This window comes from Carassius auratus, chromosome 3, assembly GCF_003368295.1.
Source record: "Carassius auratus strain Wakin chromosome 3, ASM336829v1, whole genome shotgun sequence".
NCBI lineage: Eukaryota > Metazoa > Chordata > Actinopteri > Cypriniformes > Cyprinidae > Carassius > Carassius auratus.
Window position 1 is genome coordinate 19,142,436 of NC_039245.1, and position 13,946 is coordinate 19,156,381.

General features: G+C 39.2%; 1 protein-coding gene across 1 annotated transcript in view; it reads right to left on the reverse strand.

The window, feature by feature from the left end:
* Positions 1-638: 638 nt before the first annotated feature.
* The window catches only part of baiap3 (BAI1 associated protein 3), a 43,912-nt gene continuing 30,604 nt past the window's right edge, over positions 639-13,946 (reverse strand). The window contains exons 8-34 of the mRNA XM_026212282.1: positions 13,254-13,467; positions 13,131-13,175; positions 12,965-13,042; positions 12,721-12,826; positions 12,514-12,621; positions 12,026-12,118; positions 11,837-11,940; positions 11,495-11,612; positions 10,368-10,492; positions 9,903-9,993; positions 9,179-9,235; positions 8,818-8,915; positions 8,450-8,501; positions 8,186-8,337; positions 7,882-8,005; positions 6,647-6,790; positions 6,398-6,493; positions 5,894-6,109; positions 5,539-5,607; positions 5,377-5,456; positions 5,082-5,190; positions 3,812-3,883; positions 3,649-3,732; positions 2,838-2,958; positions 2,056-2,179; positions 1,779-1,984; positions 639-1,267 (exon numbers count right to left, since the gene is read on the reverse strand). Coding sequence (XP_026068067.1) covers positions 1,164-1,267; positions 1,779-1,984; positions 2,056-2,179; positions 2,838-2,958; positions 3,649-3,732; positions 3,812-3,883; positions 5,082-5,190; positions 5,377-5,456; positions 5,539-5,607; positions 5,894-6,109; positions 6,398-6,493; positions 6,647-6,790; positions 7,882-8,005; positions 8,186-8,337; positions 8,450-8,501; positions 8,818-8,915; positions 9,179-9,235; positions 9,903-9,993; positions 10,368-10,492; positions 11,495-11,612; positions 11,837-11,940; positions 12,026-12,118; positions 12,514-12,621; positions 12,721-12,826; positions 12,965-13,042; positions 13,131-13,175; positions 13,254-13,467 — 2,990 coding nt within the window. The 3' untranslated portion in view covers positions 639-1,163. The remainder of the gene's footprint in view (positions 1,268-1,778; positions 1,985-2,055; positions 2,180-2,837; positions 2,959-3,648; positions 3,733-3,811; positions 3,884-5,081; positions 5,191-5,376; positions 5,457-5,538; positions 5,608-5,893; positions 6,110-6,397; positions 6,494-6,646; positions 6,791-7,881; positions 8,006-8,185; positions 8,338-8,449; positions 8,502-8,817; positions 8,916-9,178; positions 9,236-9,902; positions 9,994-10,367; positions 10,493-11,494; positions 11,613-11,836; positions 11,941-12,025; positions 12,119-12,513; positions 12,622-12,720; positions 12,827-12,964; positions 13,043-13,130; positions 13,176-13,253; positions 13,468-13,946) is intronic.

The window sequence follows — 13,946 nt, forward strand, 5'->3', positions numbered from 1 at the left end:
TGCAGTGCGATTCAAGGACAAATACTGAACGTTCACAGTTTAAGATAAAGGACTTTTCAGAAAGTATTTTCCTTGATAAGAGTGAACAGAGAACCCTTTCGATCACTGATAAGGTAAACATTATCATATCGGCACTGCTGTATGATTACATGAAAAAGTCATCAACATTCTGTTGCCTTTTATGCTACATGTAGGCCACGTACACACTACAAAGTTTTGGGAGTGACAGTGAATCCCTTCTGTGTGTGTGTGTGTGTGTGTGTAATGCAGGAGTTGCTGTATAAAAAAAAAAGAAAAAAAAAAAGAAAATCGACATTATCCATCTCAAAAATTTTCTGGGGAAATATTAAAGGCTAGTTGAAAATGGAATTTGATTTATGTGTTTGGAGCAAATATAAACTTATGAATCTCTCTTGCAGGCTGGTAGCTTGAAAAACTCAGTTAAGCCTTTTTTTTTAATAATTTTAATATCTGTAGACATACACTACCATTCAAAATGTTTGGAAAAAAGTTTTTCCTGTAGATATATATATATATATATATATATATATATATATATATATATATATATATATATATATATATATATATATACCTATGAGGTAAGAAAAAGAACCTTAATTTGATATATTCTCTGAAAACAAAAATCTAAAAAGAGATTTTGGACATGTTGACTTAAAAACAAGTAAAAATATTGATCAAGAAAGGATATCTTTGCAGTGAACCATATTTATCTGCAGTGTGTACGTGGCCTTGCAGAACTGCTGCATGGACAGAAATTCTGTTACTCTTATAGTGCTTGTTGAAAATCCTCAAGTAAACATCTGTGTTTATTTCAAAGTTCAAGTCACAATCTATAGCTCAGGTAAGCATTTGAATTCAATTCAACTGATAAATGTTTCTTTCAAAATAGACCCTTCTACTACTAAATGCATACAATTCTATCAACAATAAGCTCCATCAGAGGGCTTCGACATCAAAACAGCACACATTAAGTGCTGAACAGTGATAAAATACTGATCTTCAAACATGATCATTTACCTTACCTTTTTATCTGGACAACAGTGAAAAATACATTTCAAAGAGTTTGCTTTTAAAGAGTAAACATAGTACAACATGTAAAAAAGACCACCATCAGAAATACATGCACTGCAAGGGACACATTACTCTTCCTCCATTGACTTCTCGATCTCTTTCAGCTTTCGCACGAACTCTTGAGCCTCTCTGTTTCCTGTTCTTGCCTCCAGCATCTTCATGATGGGCTTCTCTGTATCAAAAGAAGCAACTCAGTCAGAAATGGATCCATTAGACCAGACACGACAATATTGTTGAGGTGGCGGTCCTCTCAATAGACAATGACACTTGTAATGGGAAATCTTTTCAAGAGGACAGGCTGCAACAGATACTAAACACCAAGCAATGGAATCGAACCAGTAACACTTTCCCTTTTCTCTCTGAATCAAGAAATAATCAGCAGTCTTGAAATAATATGTCATATTTGCTGAAAATAATTACACATTATTCCACTGGACTCAACCCTGTTTCTATAAAACAGTTGATTTTGTATGTGCTAGCTTAAATCAAGTCAAAAATAGAGCTCTACAGCATTACTAGACAATTACCGGCATGTTTTTAAGATCTAAACTAGATCTAAACTCTACAGGAAGGTTCAGTAGTTCTTCCAAAGTAGAGTGGAGTACCCCTGATTTAAGATTTGTATGGTTACTCTTATGGAGAAATGTTACGGGTCAGTGGATCAAATGGATAGATTAGCATACCGCTTGGTTTTTGGCGGGACAAGTGCAGGATAATGGGTTGAAGGGTCTTTCCAGCAGGTGTGGCACTCGGCCTGCCCGGCCAGCAGAAGTCACTCAGTGGGGCAACAGCCTCGCCAGCGAAATCATTAGTGGACAACCAATCATAGTCCATCACAGTGAAGGTCAGACAGGCACACCTGTGCCTGTACTGCTCAGGGCTGACATGGCTGTGAAGAAGCAAATGGGATCAAAGAGCTGTTGGGGGTGCTGGGACCCAAGCAGTTGGTGTGGTACTCACAAGTAAAAAAGCTCATCAAAAACAGGATGCAGGGTTTTGAGCTTCACTTGGGTGCGCTGACTCCGAGCCGTGGGGAACAGATGGTGAGGGCACAGCTCCACGATGACAAACGGGTCGCTGAGGCCTAGGAAAGAACGAGTTTGGAGACAAATCCAGTAACAGATAACAACAGAAAATATCAGTAAGTAGTTCGTTTGGGAGGAAATACCAGTGCTTGCCCAGCAGCAAAGAAATAGTGCCAAAGTTTTAGGTAAACTTTCCCGTCAGAATCAACACACAATGAAATACTGTATTTGCAGTGTGAAATTGGCTATGAATGGTTGAAATATGCAGGAAAGCCCAGATGTAATGAACACCAATACAAATTCAAGACTCAAATGTTATGAAATCATCTCTCTTGATGCTGAACAATGTCAATGTAAGTCAACAGGATATTTTAATTTATAAAAAAAATGTAATCTTAAAATTCTCTCTCTCTCTCTACAAATATGTAAATACATGGAGTCTGTAAGTTTAAATAAATTGTGTTTTACATGCAATGTATTTAAATTAGTAGGCCTAAGGGTTCACAGTAGAGATATTAGTAGAATATGGATGCACCAATTTGAAATCTGTCAGATATTAAAATTCATACCATTCTGTCTGAATAAATGAAATTCCAAAGAAAAAAAAAAGTTTTGAATGCTATTAATAAATTTAGGCATCTCAATATATATATATATATATATATATATATATATATATATATATATATATATATATATTAGTAGATATATATTTACCGTTAGCATCCAGGGCAATGAGGTCAGCTGCATGCAGTATCTCCACAGTGAGTCTTTGCTCAGGGGCATCATAGTAACACTTCACACTGACGCGACCAAAACGACTGTGCTTTAAGATTCTCTGTAAAGCAAATGTGCATCTGTTAAAGATTACTATCTCAAGCTTATAATGCAAACATTTGCTTCTTGTTAAGAACTGATAACACATTAGGGAGTGCAGAGACCCTACAATTGCTTTTAGTGAAAATGTTTGGAACATTATTTATTTTGTGTGCATTTGCTGTGCTATTCGTGAAGTAAAGCTAAACAGAAACACCACTCATTTAACTAAATTATGAGGCTACACATGAAAAAGGAGGAAAAGAAATATAAAATTGCGTAAAGTTTTCATATTCTAAGCAAAAACACCTGAATGCACAAATCAAGAAACTTTTAAATTCATAAGAACATAAGAAGATCTGAAGGCACAATTCTACACTATTAAACACTAAAGTAAAGTTGCTGCCTGTGAAAAGCAGTTCAGATCAGACATTAAAGTTGGGTTTGGTTTTGTAGCATGCTGGTTATGCAGACATCTGCCCCCGTAGGCAGCAGACATCAAGTCAGCTTAGCAGGATTTGAGACACAGTCAGAGACTGCGAAATCTTACTCAGTGCAAAGAACGCTTAGTCAAAGAGGAAATGACTGATGTAAACTTTTAATCATCAGAGGAGGGAATGGTATTTGTGATGTCTGAGCTCCTAATCAACACCTCCTCTCTCTGCAGGGCTGGAGCTAAAAGTTGTGGAGGCCCCGCGGGACTCCTACCCACCTGCTGGGAGATTTTCTCCAGGAAATACTGTTCGATCAGCTCAAAGGAGGAGCATTTGTTCAGACGCAGCTCCTCGTCCAGGGCCTGATGGGAAGGAAGAGGGAAGGTGGATGAAGCCATGCTTATTCATTTCGTCAGCCATATTGATTAAAGGTGAGAATACCTTATAATCTCCACTTTTAAGATCTTCCAAAAGCAGCCCTTCTCCATCAGCATGGAAGAACCGCACCAGTGTCTGCACAAAAAGAGCTGGTTATTAAGGTGTCTGATCACTTCCCAACTGACAGTCAATACAAGTCACTGTACTTCATGCCTTGTGCTCTTTCTTTGACTGTATGGACTCCAGCAGACATGCAGAGAGTCTCGTAACACACTCTTGTGACTTGTTATGCTAACAGACCAACTATATGGTGAAGGACATGTTCAGCTCACACGCTCGCTCAGCACTTCATGAGATTTCATGTAAATCTGTAGTGAGTTCCTGCTAGTTCCTCTCCGTTGAAATACTGGATCTTACATATTGATATGCTACTGGGGACATCCTAAGTTCTCCTCTGAGCACTGGCGAATATCTGATGTGCTTCTGACGGTTTCAGGCATGATGTAAAACCGTGACTGTGAATACAGGCTGAGCGATACCGGACATGAGGATCGCTGCCCTCTGCAGTCACAGAGTTCTTCTAATAAACCACCAGCTAGCAAAACTCATCGTTGGCTTTCAGGAGTATTTCTAACTAATATAGTACTCATTTTCCCTCAAAATGCTGGAGCTGGAGCTCAGGCAAGAGACCTGCCAACCTCTCTCAAAACAGACTCTGATTTTTTTATCTTTAGATTATGATTCCATCCAGTCATAGGATATTAAATATTTTTGATCTATGAGTGGTTTGCATGAGTGGAATGGCTGCCAGGAGGTGTTGCAAATAGGGTCATAGAGTGAATTGATTTTATTTGAAAGGGAATTTGTGATGTTCATTTGCCACTTTTAAACTGTCGGCCCGAACAGTTCTAAGAATGATAAGGAACAGTTACAGTTATATTTCAACTTGAGCTTGGTTCTGGACGGCACAGTTCTCAGCCTGTAACCATGCTGATTGACTATGTGTAATGACATCGATACTCAGGATTGGTCACTGGTCTGTTGTCTGGCTACCAGTTTCTCTCTCTAGCTGGCCAGATGTTATTTGAGCATTGTAAACAGAATTATCTGATCATCCTCCATATCGCATTCACTATTTACATCTCAAACTGTTTGTAAAAACTTGCATTACCAAGGCAGTGACTGATGCATTGTATTACGAGCTCTGTTAACAGCCCCACAGTGGAAAATGAAACCATATCTGTACTGGCTGAGCTGGAATTGGCACGGAATGGAACGAGAATGTTTTTGCCCAACTGTGGAAAAGCAGCAGTTGTGACTCATCCGTACTGACCTCTACGGTGTACTGGAACCTTGTGTAGAATTCCACCTGGACGCCCCTGTTTTCCGCCACAGTGTCCATGATCATCTGCAGGAGCAGCTCCCACAGACTCTGCAGAACCCTGGGGTGCACAACAACCAGAAAGATCACGCTCACAGACACAGCGACTTCCTCCACACACAGTCAGTCGATTACCACTTTACAGAGCCCAGTCTACTTGGAAAACATGCTTCAAAGGATAAATCTGTGTCATTACTGTTATCGCTACAGTATGTCCCTCTTATCACTAAATGAAGCAAGTAATTACCTTGTTAGATTCTCTTTAACCAATGACTCATTGAGGATGACTACAGTGTCATCTAGGTACTTCATCAGGGGAGCCACAGCCTGGAGCCGTTCATCGAAGAGGACATAAGTTGAAAAACACATTAGGCCATACTTTATTTATACTTATTTTATTCATACTTGCCTCATCGTTGTTAATGGAGTCTGGGGATAGGCTGATGTGTTGAATGCATCTTCTGAGTTCAGGAAGCATCTGAGTAGGACAGATTTTCATGTGATCGACTTATTACTCCAGAAACTGTGGAAAGCTAACCAATCAGGGGTGTTATTGCTCCAATACTTTTGTGACGTCATTAATGACAGTTTATTACTGTTAAACCAATGCGGTTCAAACAACGGATGAGTGACAAAGTTAATATATTTTCGTGAAACAGACATGACTAGCTTTTACAGAAATAATCTGCCATTAATTTATTTCTTTTTAATCTGACATAAGGTCTATTAGCAGTTGAACTGTGCTTTTGGATGCATGCCATTACCCTATCAGTAAGGTGTGCAATTATACGTTTGGCCTCCCTTTGCAGGTCGATATCAGCATTGTAGAGCTGCCCATTGAGGGACTTGTTGACCTGGTCCTTCCCTTCTAATCCGCAAGACTCCTCCATGGCCTGTTCGACCCCCCGCCAGTCCAGCTCCCGCGGTAGACCTCCCAGGTAAACACGCACATGCTCCGAGCTGTTCAGAGCGACACAAACCTGCGCCAAAGCAGCAGCCAGGAAGAAGAGGAAGGGAGATCGGAAATGAAGCAAGGATAGGTAAAGAGTGGAAAGAACAAAACGGTAGAAAATAAGGAGGTCTAAATGGGGTGGAGGGAGAGAGAGAAAGCATATAGTGCAAAATGAAAAGGGGGGCGCTAACGAGGTCAGACACACCGTGACACAGATGCACCGCTGCGACGTCAGTGTTGTCAGGGAGAAACACTCAACGCTGACATTTACTTCGCTTGTAAAGAAAGCCAACCCTCCCTTGCCCAAAAGCAGTACCTGCATGATGAAACTCTTGTGGTCTCGTCCCAGCTGGTCCCTCTCAATCTTGCGCTTGATCAACTCAGCGTAACACACCGCCTCACTGCAGAAATTCTGCCACACATCAAGAAAAAATCAATTCACATCAATTCTCCTTTCCATTACGAGAATGCTTTTTATTTTCAGTGTTTTTGACCGCCGGTCCCCAGCAGTGCAAGCTTAAACTGTATGCTTTTAAAGTGGAGCTTAGAGCTAAGAGGCGCTCACATCCGTCAGGCGTGTGATGAAAATGAAGGCTCCTGCTGAATCAGGCCATGCCAGCTGGGCCCAGAACTCCTGCACCTGGCTAAAGCATGTAGTAACGTCCACCGCCGAGGAGCTGTGTTTGGTCTGTCTCTGGATCGGCTCCAGCTGTGTAATTAAAACAGACACGTTACACTATGCAGCCAACACACACCGACTAACACACTCTCAATACTCCATACAGTAACTAGATTTTTGTAGGTCTTCTCAATAAAGACTTAAAAATAAAGGGGGATTTTGTAGCGATGCCATAGAAGAACCATTTGGTGTTCCACAAAGAACCTTTCTGTGAACAGATCTTAAAATAATTATTTCTTTCTTAACATAAAGAGAATTATCTGCAATAAAAAAGAACTGTGAGTAGATTATAGAAATTATTAACAAATTCTTTAAATTATAGGCTAAAGTTGATCCCAAAAGCATTGTAACAAGTACTAGAAAGTCTGGAAACTGGAAAAGTTGTGCAGGAAATCTCTAAAAATATCTCTAAACTTAATATAGTTGATGCTACTATTGTTATATATGTTTCTTTTTTCCATTTAAACAAAAACATTAATATTTAAATTCGACAAAGAAAAACTAATCTATAATTAAAGTGAAATAATAAAATAAACTAAAATAAAAAAATTGGGGTGGTCAACCAATGTTGGTAAAAATAATGGCGTGACTATTGCAGACAACTAAATGAATAATATTTAGCGGGAGTGGACATGCTGTCTTTACAGTAGAAACGGTTCAGTCAATAACTCACTGGCAGGCATGTAAACCATTACACACGTCTTGACTTGTCATCATGTCGCCCCACACCATCTTCCTCACTTTCCATAAGCTATTTCTTTCTGTTTACTCATCTGCGGCATTGCTATATTGATGTACAACACTTTAAATACGTTTTTAAAATGATTCTGCCTAAAACACAGCGTCCACCTTATTGTTCGCCCCACACCTAGAAAAAGAAGTGGACCAGGGTCGTGATGACACGGCCTCAATGTTTTTCAGTTAGGTTACAATGCAGATATTGATAAGAAGAGCTTGTATGTTCATGTCAAGTCAATGTTCAGGAGCTCTATTTGGGGTAACAGGCCCAGGCCAATAATCTGTTGCATTTCATGCTATTCTTCATTACATCACTATTGAAGAACTCTGATTGACTGGGCAAATATTGTATTGGTAGCTATAATATATGCTATAATGCTCACCTGATCCATTTCCACAGCTTTGCGGATCCTTTCAGTGGACTTTTCATGTACAATCTCCAGCCATTTATGAATAGAAGTCTTGAACCAGTTATGAAATCCAGTTAGAGCCAACATCTTAGTGTCTCTGAAGAGAAACGACCACATGTGAATCACAAAGTCATATTCAGGATCACTCAAGAGTAGATAACCTTTTCACTTATTGGTAAAATCATTTATCTATCAACCCTCATGTACAATCCCTCTTTATATAATTAGCCTAGCCGATGAATTAGCTCTTTTGCAGAATAGGAACCCAATTACTAACTTGAGAGGCAGAAACTCCCTGAAGCGCTTGAGGGACTTAAGAGACATGAAGAGCTCAAAAAGGGTCTCTCCCATGGTTTGGGTAAGCCGTGAACTCTCCTGCTCCAGGTTCCCACACACTCTCTCCATTGCTACATTCACGTCATCTGCCACCTGGAGACACAGCAAAACATTAAAGCTCCCTCGCGATTGCCTGACTCTTGTTTATCGAGGCAAACCTTATTTTTAGAGATCTGTAAGCATTGCCAGGGGTGCTCAAACTTACAAGCTTCTCTAACTGCCGGTAGGAGATGCTGAAGAAGTCAACCTTCACAGAGCTAAAAGACAAGACACAAAAACAAGTTTTTTTCTATGTTTTGTTTTAAGCTTGTTTAATTGTTGTTGTGCCCCAATCCATCACATTAAAAATGAAGTGTGTTTTAAATAAACTATTCATTGGTCGGTTTTCCCAAAATGTGTAAATGCTGTATCTCTGCGAGGCAATGAATCAAACCATTGTTCTGTTTGTTGTCTGACTTGCCGTGAGTTTGTATTGGGACTGACTGACTAATGGTAGGCAGGAAGCATGCTTTGAAAACCTGTTTGAAAATAGTCATTATTTTTGCAGTTCTGAAATTACATGTCAGAAGTTACCTGTAATAAAGTGTGTTGTAGACATTTTGTCCTTTCTGCACATCAACACATACCGCATCCACCACCATAACCAAACGCCTCAGCTGCTCCTCTAGAGTCTGTAGAGATGTGCAGACAACAGATACATCGGCTTCAGTAATGCTTGACCAGTGCTTTCCTGTTCAGTTATGAGCAACAGAAAATCTACAGATGCTTTGGACAGTACAACATGCTCTGTTTGTTCCTGTTTTATACTACAGTATATGCTAATATAAATCATAATATAAAGGGCCACTGAAACTAGGTATTTATTTTAGTTTCAGAGCTGTCTTTGTGCTGTAGCTAAATGGTTGGAGCTACATTTGAAAACATCAATACTTACGCCTTCATCTGGTTTAATGTTTGATATTATTCCTTCATACCACTCAACTGTGCCTTTCTAAAGTCAGGAATAAACAAAGAAACCCACAATTACAGACGGTAATAATATACAAATGCATTAATAATGAAATAGAATATTAACTATTTGAAATCACTGTGTAGAGTGGACCAAAAAATATTTGGACAATTTTGGACACAAAAACCCAACAGAAATTTCTGAATGTCACATTCAATACAAAATATAACATCAAGTAGCATCTGCTAGAGCATTTCTCAGAAATAACTTAGGTTTTTGTGAGCTGTGACTTACATTTAACCATCTGGGCTCTCAAGATGAGACGTGCATGTATGAAGTCATACAATTAATGTAATAAAAATTATCCATCACAGGAACTATATTCTGTTGAAAACAGCCGTGCTCCTAAATACTTTTGAGAAAACTGTGATCAACCACCATCCAACCCCACCCCCCAGGATTTTCTGATGAAACTAAAAATTATAAAATAACAGCATTTCTTTGAAATTGTAAAGCCATATATGATGTTACAACACATTTCTGACAAATTTGGTCAGTTTAATGTTTCCTTACTAGATAAAATTCTTAGTTACCCCAAACTTTTGAACAGTTGTATGTGTATATTTTTTGACAAGTCTGGCTTCAGTGTCCAAATACCTTTTGGGACCAATATATGTCTCACTGTTGTATGTCTTTATCACTTTATTACCTTTATAACTGTTGCTATTTCCAAGTGCAGTTCACTGCAGTTTGAGCACACTGCTCTAAAGGCTGCCATTGCCTGCATGTGACCAATGCTCCTAAAGCACACATACACAGAAGATCAATATCCAAAGAACGGTTTCAACAACACCATGTGGAAACTGCATGAACTGTTTGTGTGTATCTGAGCTCAGTATACAGTACTACATTGTAGTAGCAACACTAGAAATGCCCACAAGATGTCAATTTTTGAGTGCTGCGCTCCCCATAACAGATCTACCCATAGAAGTTTGAAAGGGCAGATCACCATGAGTTCCCAGACACAGCTGCTGCAGTTGATTGCAGAAATATCTGAATCGCAATGGTTTTATTTTGGTCCTTTGAGAAGGGAATCGAACTCATGAATGTGGGTTTCTGTGGACATATGTGTGAGTTTATGAGTGAACCTGTGTGTGTGTGTGTATGAATTCACCTCAGCATAAGCTCGCAGCGTATGATGGCAGCAGAATTGTTGCAGGGGAATACTTGACGCATACTCTTGATTTGAGACAGGCAGTAATCACAGTAAAGTCTGAAGCTCTCTGCCAAGAGACACTCCTGCACTCAGAAACACATAATTACAGACTGGACCCAGATGAAAAGAATTAGTTCCAAACTAGAGCCTTAGTGGGGAATTCACAGAGAATTAATTACATCCGCTGATAGCGCCGTTTATTTGCACACGCTAACTGCGTTGTTTTAGCACCCGATTCGCTAAAAGAATTATGCAGTAAATTAGCACCAATTAGAATATGCAATATGCCTACCAATCATGTATTTTTCTCTCCGTAGTTTAACAGAACATGTAAATGTGACCAGCTCTGTTCAGTTAAATAAACGACAGAGATATTGAATTTATGATCCATTGTTAGATTTTTTTATTACTTGGGTTTTTGCATAGGTCTTATATAGAACTTTCAAATCATGTTAACTCTTGGAACCTTATAAAAAGGATTCTATTTGGCATTATATGGTTCGGTTATTGTTACAAATGAAGAATCCCAATTTAGTTCTGTTTAGAAACATTTTACTTAAGAGTGTACTTTTTTGGTCACTAAGTATGCCTACATATGATTTTATCTCCCCAAAATTGTAAACACCGGCCAACTCAGATTTTCTTTTCACTTCAACCAATAGCGAGAGTTTAGGGCAAGGCTACTGACAGACAATGGGTAAAAAAAATGGGTGAATTGTGCCAGTGCTTTTACAAGATGAATTGAATTTGATGGATTGCTTGGGTTTCAGTCGGGACACCAAACTTGTGGAGCTTCTTCTTGACAGGTAAGCTAAACTCAAGTTTAATTCAAATTCTTTATTGTCAAACCCAGATCAAACAGCAAAATATTTTAGGGATAAGAATAACTGTTGGAAAATGTTGTTTGAAAATATGACAGCAGTAGCACTTACTTCACCTTTAAGCAAACATTTTAAAGGATATTCATACATTTTACTGAAAAAAAATGAGTAAAACTCCAAAAAGCGCTGAACCCCAGACCGAATTCTGGTCTCTGTGCTATGTGCCCAGATATTCAGGGTCAGCGAGCTGTCGTAAAAACTCACCAGCTCCCCGTGAACAGCAGTATCCTCCCACTCTGCCTCCACAGTTTTCAGCAGCCTGAGGAGCAGAGCGTAGCTCATCCTCTGAGAGCGGTGATGGCTGCTGTAACACTGCCAACGGCTGCAAACACATGCAAAAACATCCGTTTTACACACTAGTGTCAGTCTCACTGTTGGCAGGCGTGTGTAGCTGAAGCATGCAGCGATTATCAGGATGGGTCTTGGTGTTATAAGCATTTGCTGTATTCATGCTGTTGTGCTCATCCTGTCAATAAACACGCCGACTGCGTGGTCGCTTCGCATTTGAGACATGATCTCACTACAGGTTTGATGTTTAATACGCACATGATGGCCTGCTGCAGAGGGGAGAGGTCGGCCTGCACTGCATGATGGGACAGCACAGTCCATGCAGCCGCACACACTTGTCCATTCCAGTTATAAGGCTCTTTCTGAAATTAAAATGCAACGATAATTATTTATGAAAAGCTCTAAGCTTAATGCAGATGCATGCTAGGCAAATAAAAAAAGCACAACCTGAATTTGATTATGCTCATAGTCCAGAATCTGACTTAACATCTTCTTGTGAATGGATACATTGGAGGCCATTTTACTCAGTGCTGTGTCTCTCTGTTGAGCAGAAGGAGGAGTGATTAATAAATACTATGAAGATTTTTATGTAGCGTTATAAATGTCTTTACAGTCACCTTTGAACTATTTAATGCATCTTTGCTGGAAAAAAAAGTCCTAATTTACTGATCCCAAACATTTGAACAGTAGAGTACTAGCTGCTCTTTTTCCATTTAACGCATGCAAATATGGATCTATGTGTTTTCGAGTTTCAAAATTATTGAACAGCATGCATCCCCCATTGAATAAGTAGATGGAAGAGTGAAGCCAACATATTCTTCAACATTGTACATTTGTGTTCTAATAGTAGAATGCAGGTCATGTATCATATGGGGGTGAATTAAAAAAATGATAATAGAATTTTATTTTGGGGGGTTACAGGTGAGCAGCAGTACCTGAGTGGTGAAGAGGCGAAGAATCAGGTGACATTCTCCTTGAACTTTAGAGGCACTGGATCTGGGCTCTAGCTTAAACCATTTATCATAACCAACGACCGGGATCTCCTAGTGAGAGACAGAAAGTGATCCAAAAGTCGATTCAATGACAAGCACAATGAGTTGCCTCACTGTTACAGAAACTAAGTGTGCGGAATTAGAACTCACATTCAGCGGAATGTTGATACAACCCAGGAAGTCATCAGCATTCTCCTCACTTCCTGATGCAGCGGCCCCGTTAGCCCTCACCGATTTGGCAATTTGCTTGAAATATCTAATAATATGATGCAACAGTTTGAGTCACACATTCAGCATGCATTTGAGCCAGTATTTGCAGAGAATATGTCAGATGTCCTGTATCACAGGCTCATTTGCTTTAGCTTAGATAACAGATGGCCAGTGTGTGATCTACCTGCCCATTCCTCTGAATCCACTGATTTCATTCAGCTTCTTACAGGCTTCCGCAACAGAAACATCGTCATCATGATCCCTAGGGTGGAAAATAACAAACAATTTTTCAGTGAGAAAAGCAGAGATGACTGTTCTCGTTCTGAGGGACATATGTTGATTAATTTTACCATATGTCCAGATGGAGTAGGTCATTGTGAACATCATCAATGTCACTGTGGAAAACAAAACACATTTAAAAAAGCACAGATAATCTAATATTATCTATTCATTTCTAACAGTAGGATACTCACAAAACAAAGTGTTCATTCCACACGGGGTTAAGAGTCTCCGGTTTGACTTCGGTCACCTGGATATCTCTACCTGCCAGCACTTCCTTAACACTGGAGCGCTTCTCTAACTTTTCCCGTCTCTTGCGAAAACTGAACTTCCTCTCTTTCTTCTCCTCAGTGTCTTTGGGCGACTGTCCCAAGAGGATTCCCAACATGCAGTAGGGGTCACTGTAGCCTATACAGCACCAATAGAAAACAAATACACAAATTAATTCAATAAAGGTCAGTATGAATAGTTTCAAAGCAGATAAACAAATGGTCTGTTTCACTGGAAGGTTGTTGGTTTTTGTGTTGTCTTATTGTTTGATCATTTATGCACTCGCAGAAAGAAAATGACAAAACTGTCACTTTAGTAGGTAAATAAGGTACAAAAATGTACCTTTTAGATTTTGTACCTTAGGGTACTGAGTTAAAGTTTTGTACCTTTTTTTTTTCTTCCTGAGTGTGTGATGGGAATTTTGGCTCAACAAAAAAGGCGAAAAAACTTTAAACAAAAAGTTTAAAGTCTAAAACTAATACATTTCTATGATTCTTTAATTAAAAATATATAAAGATTTTTGAAGATTTTCAAAAGGTATTATGTCTAGATGTGAATGTTTTGCCTTTTTGTTCTTTTCTCCACAACAAAAGTCAATGCCACTGATAAAATCAAAA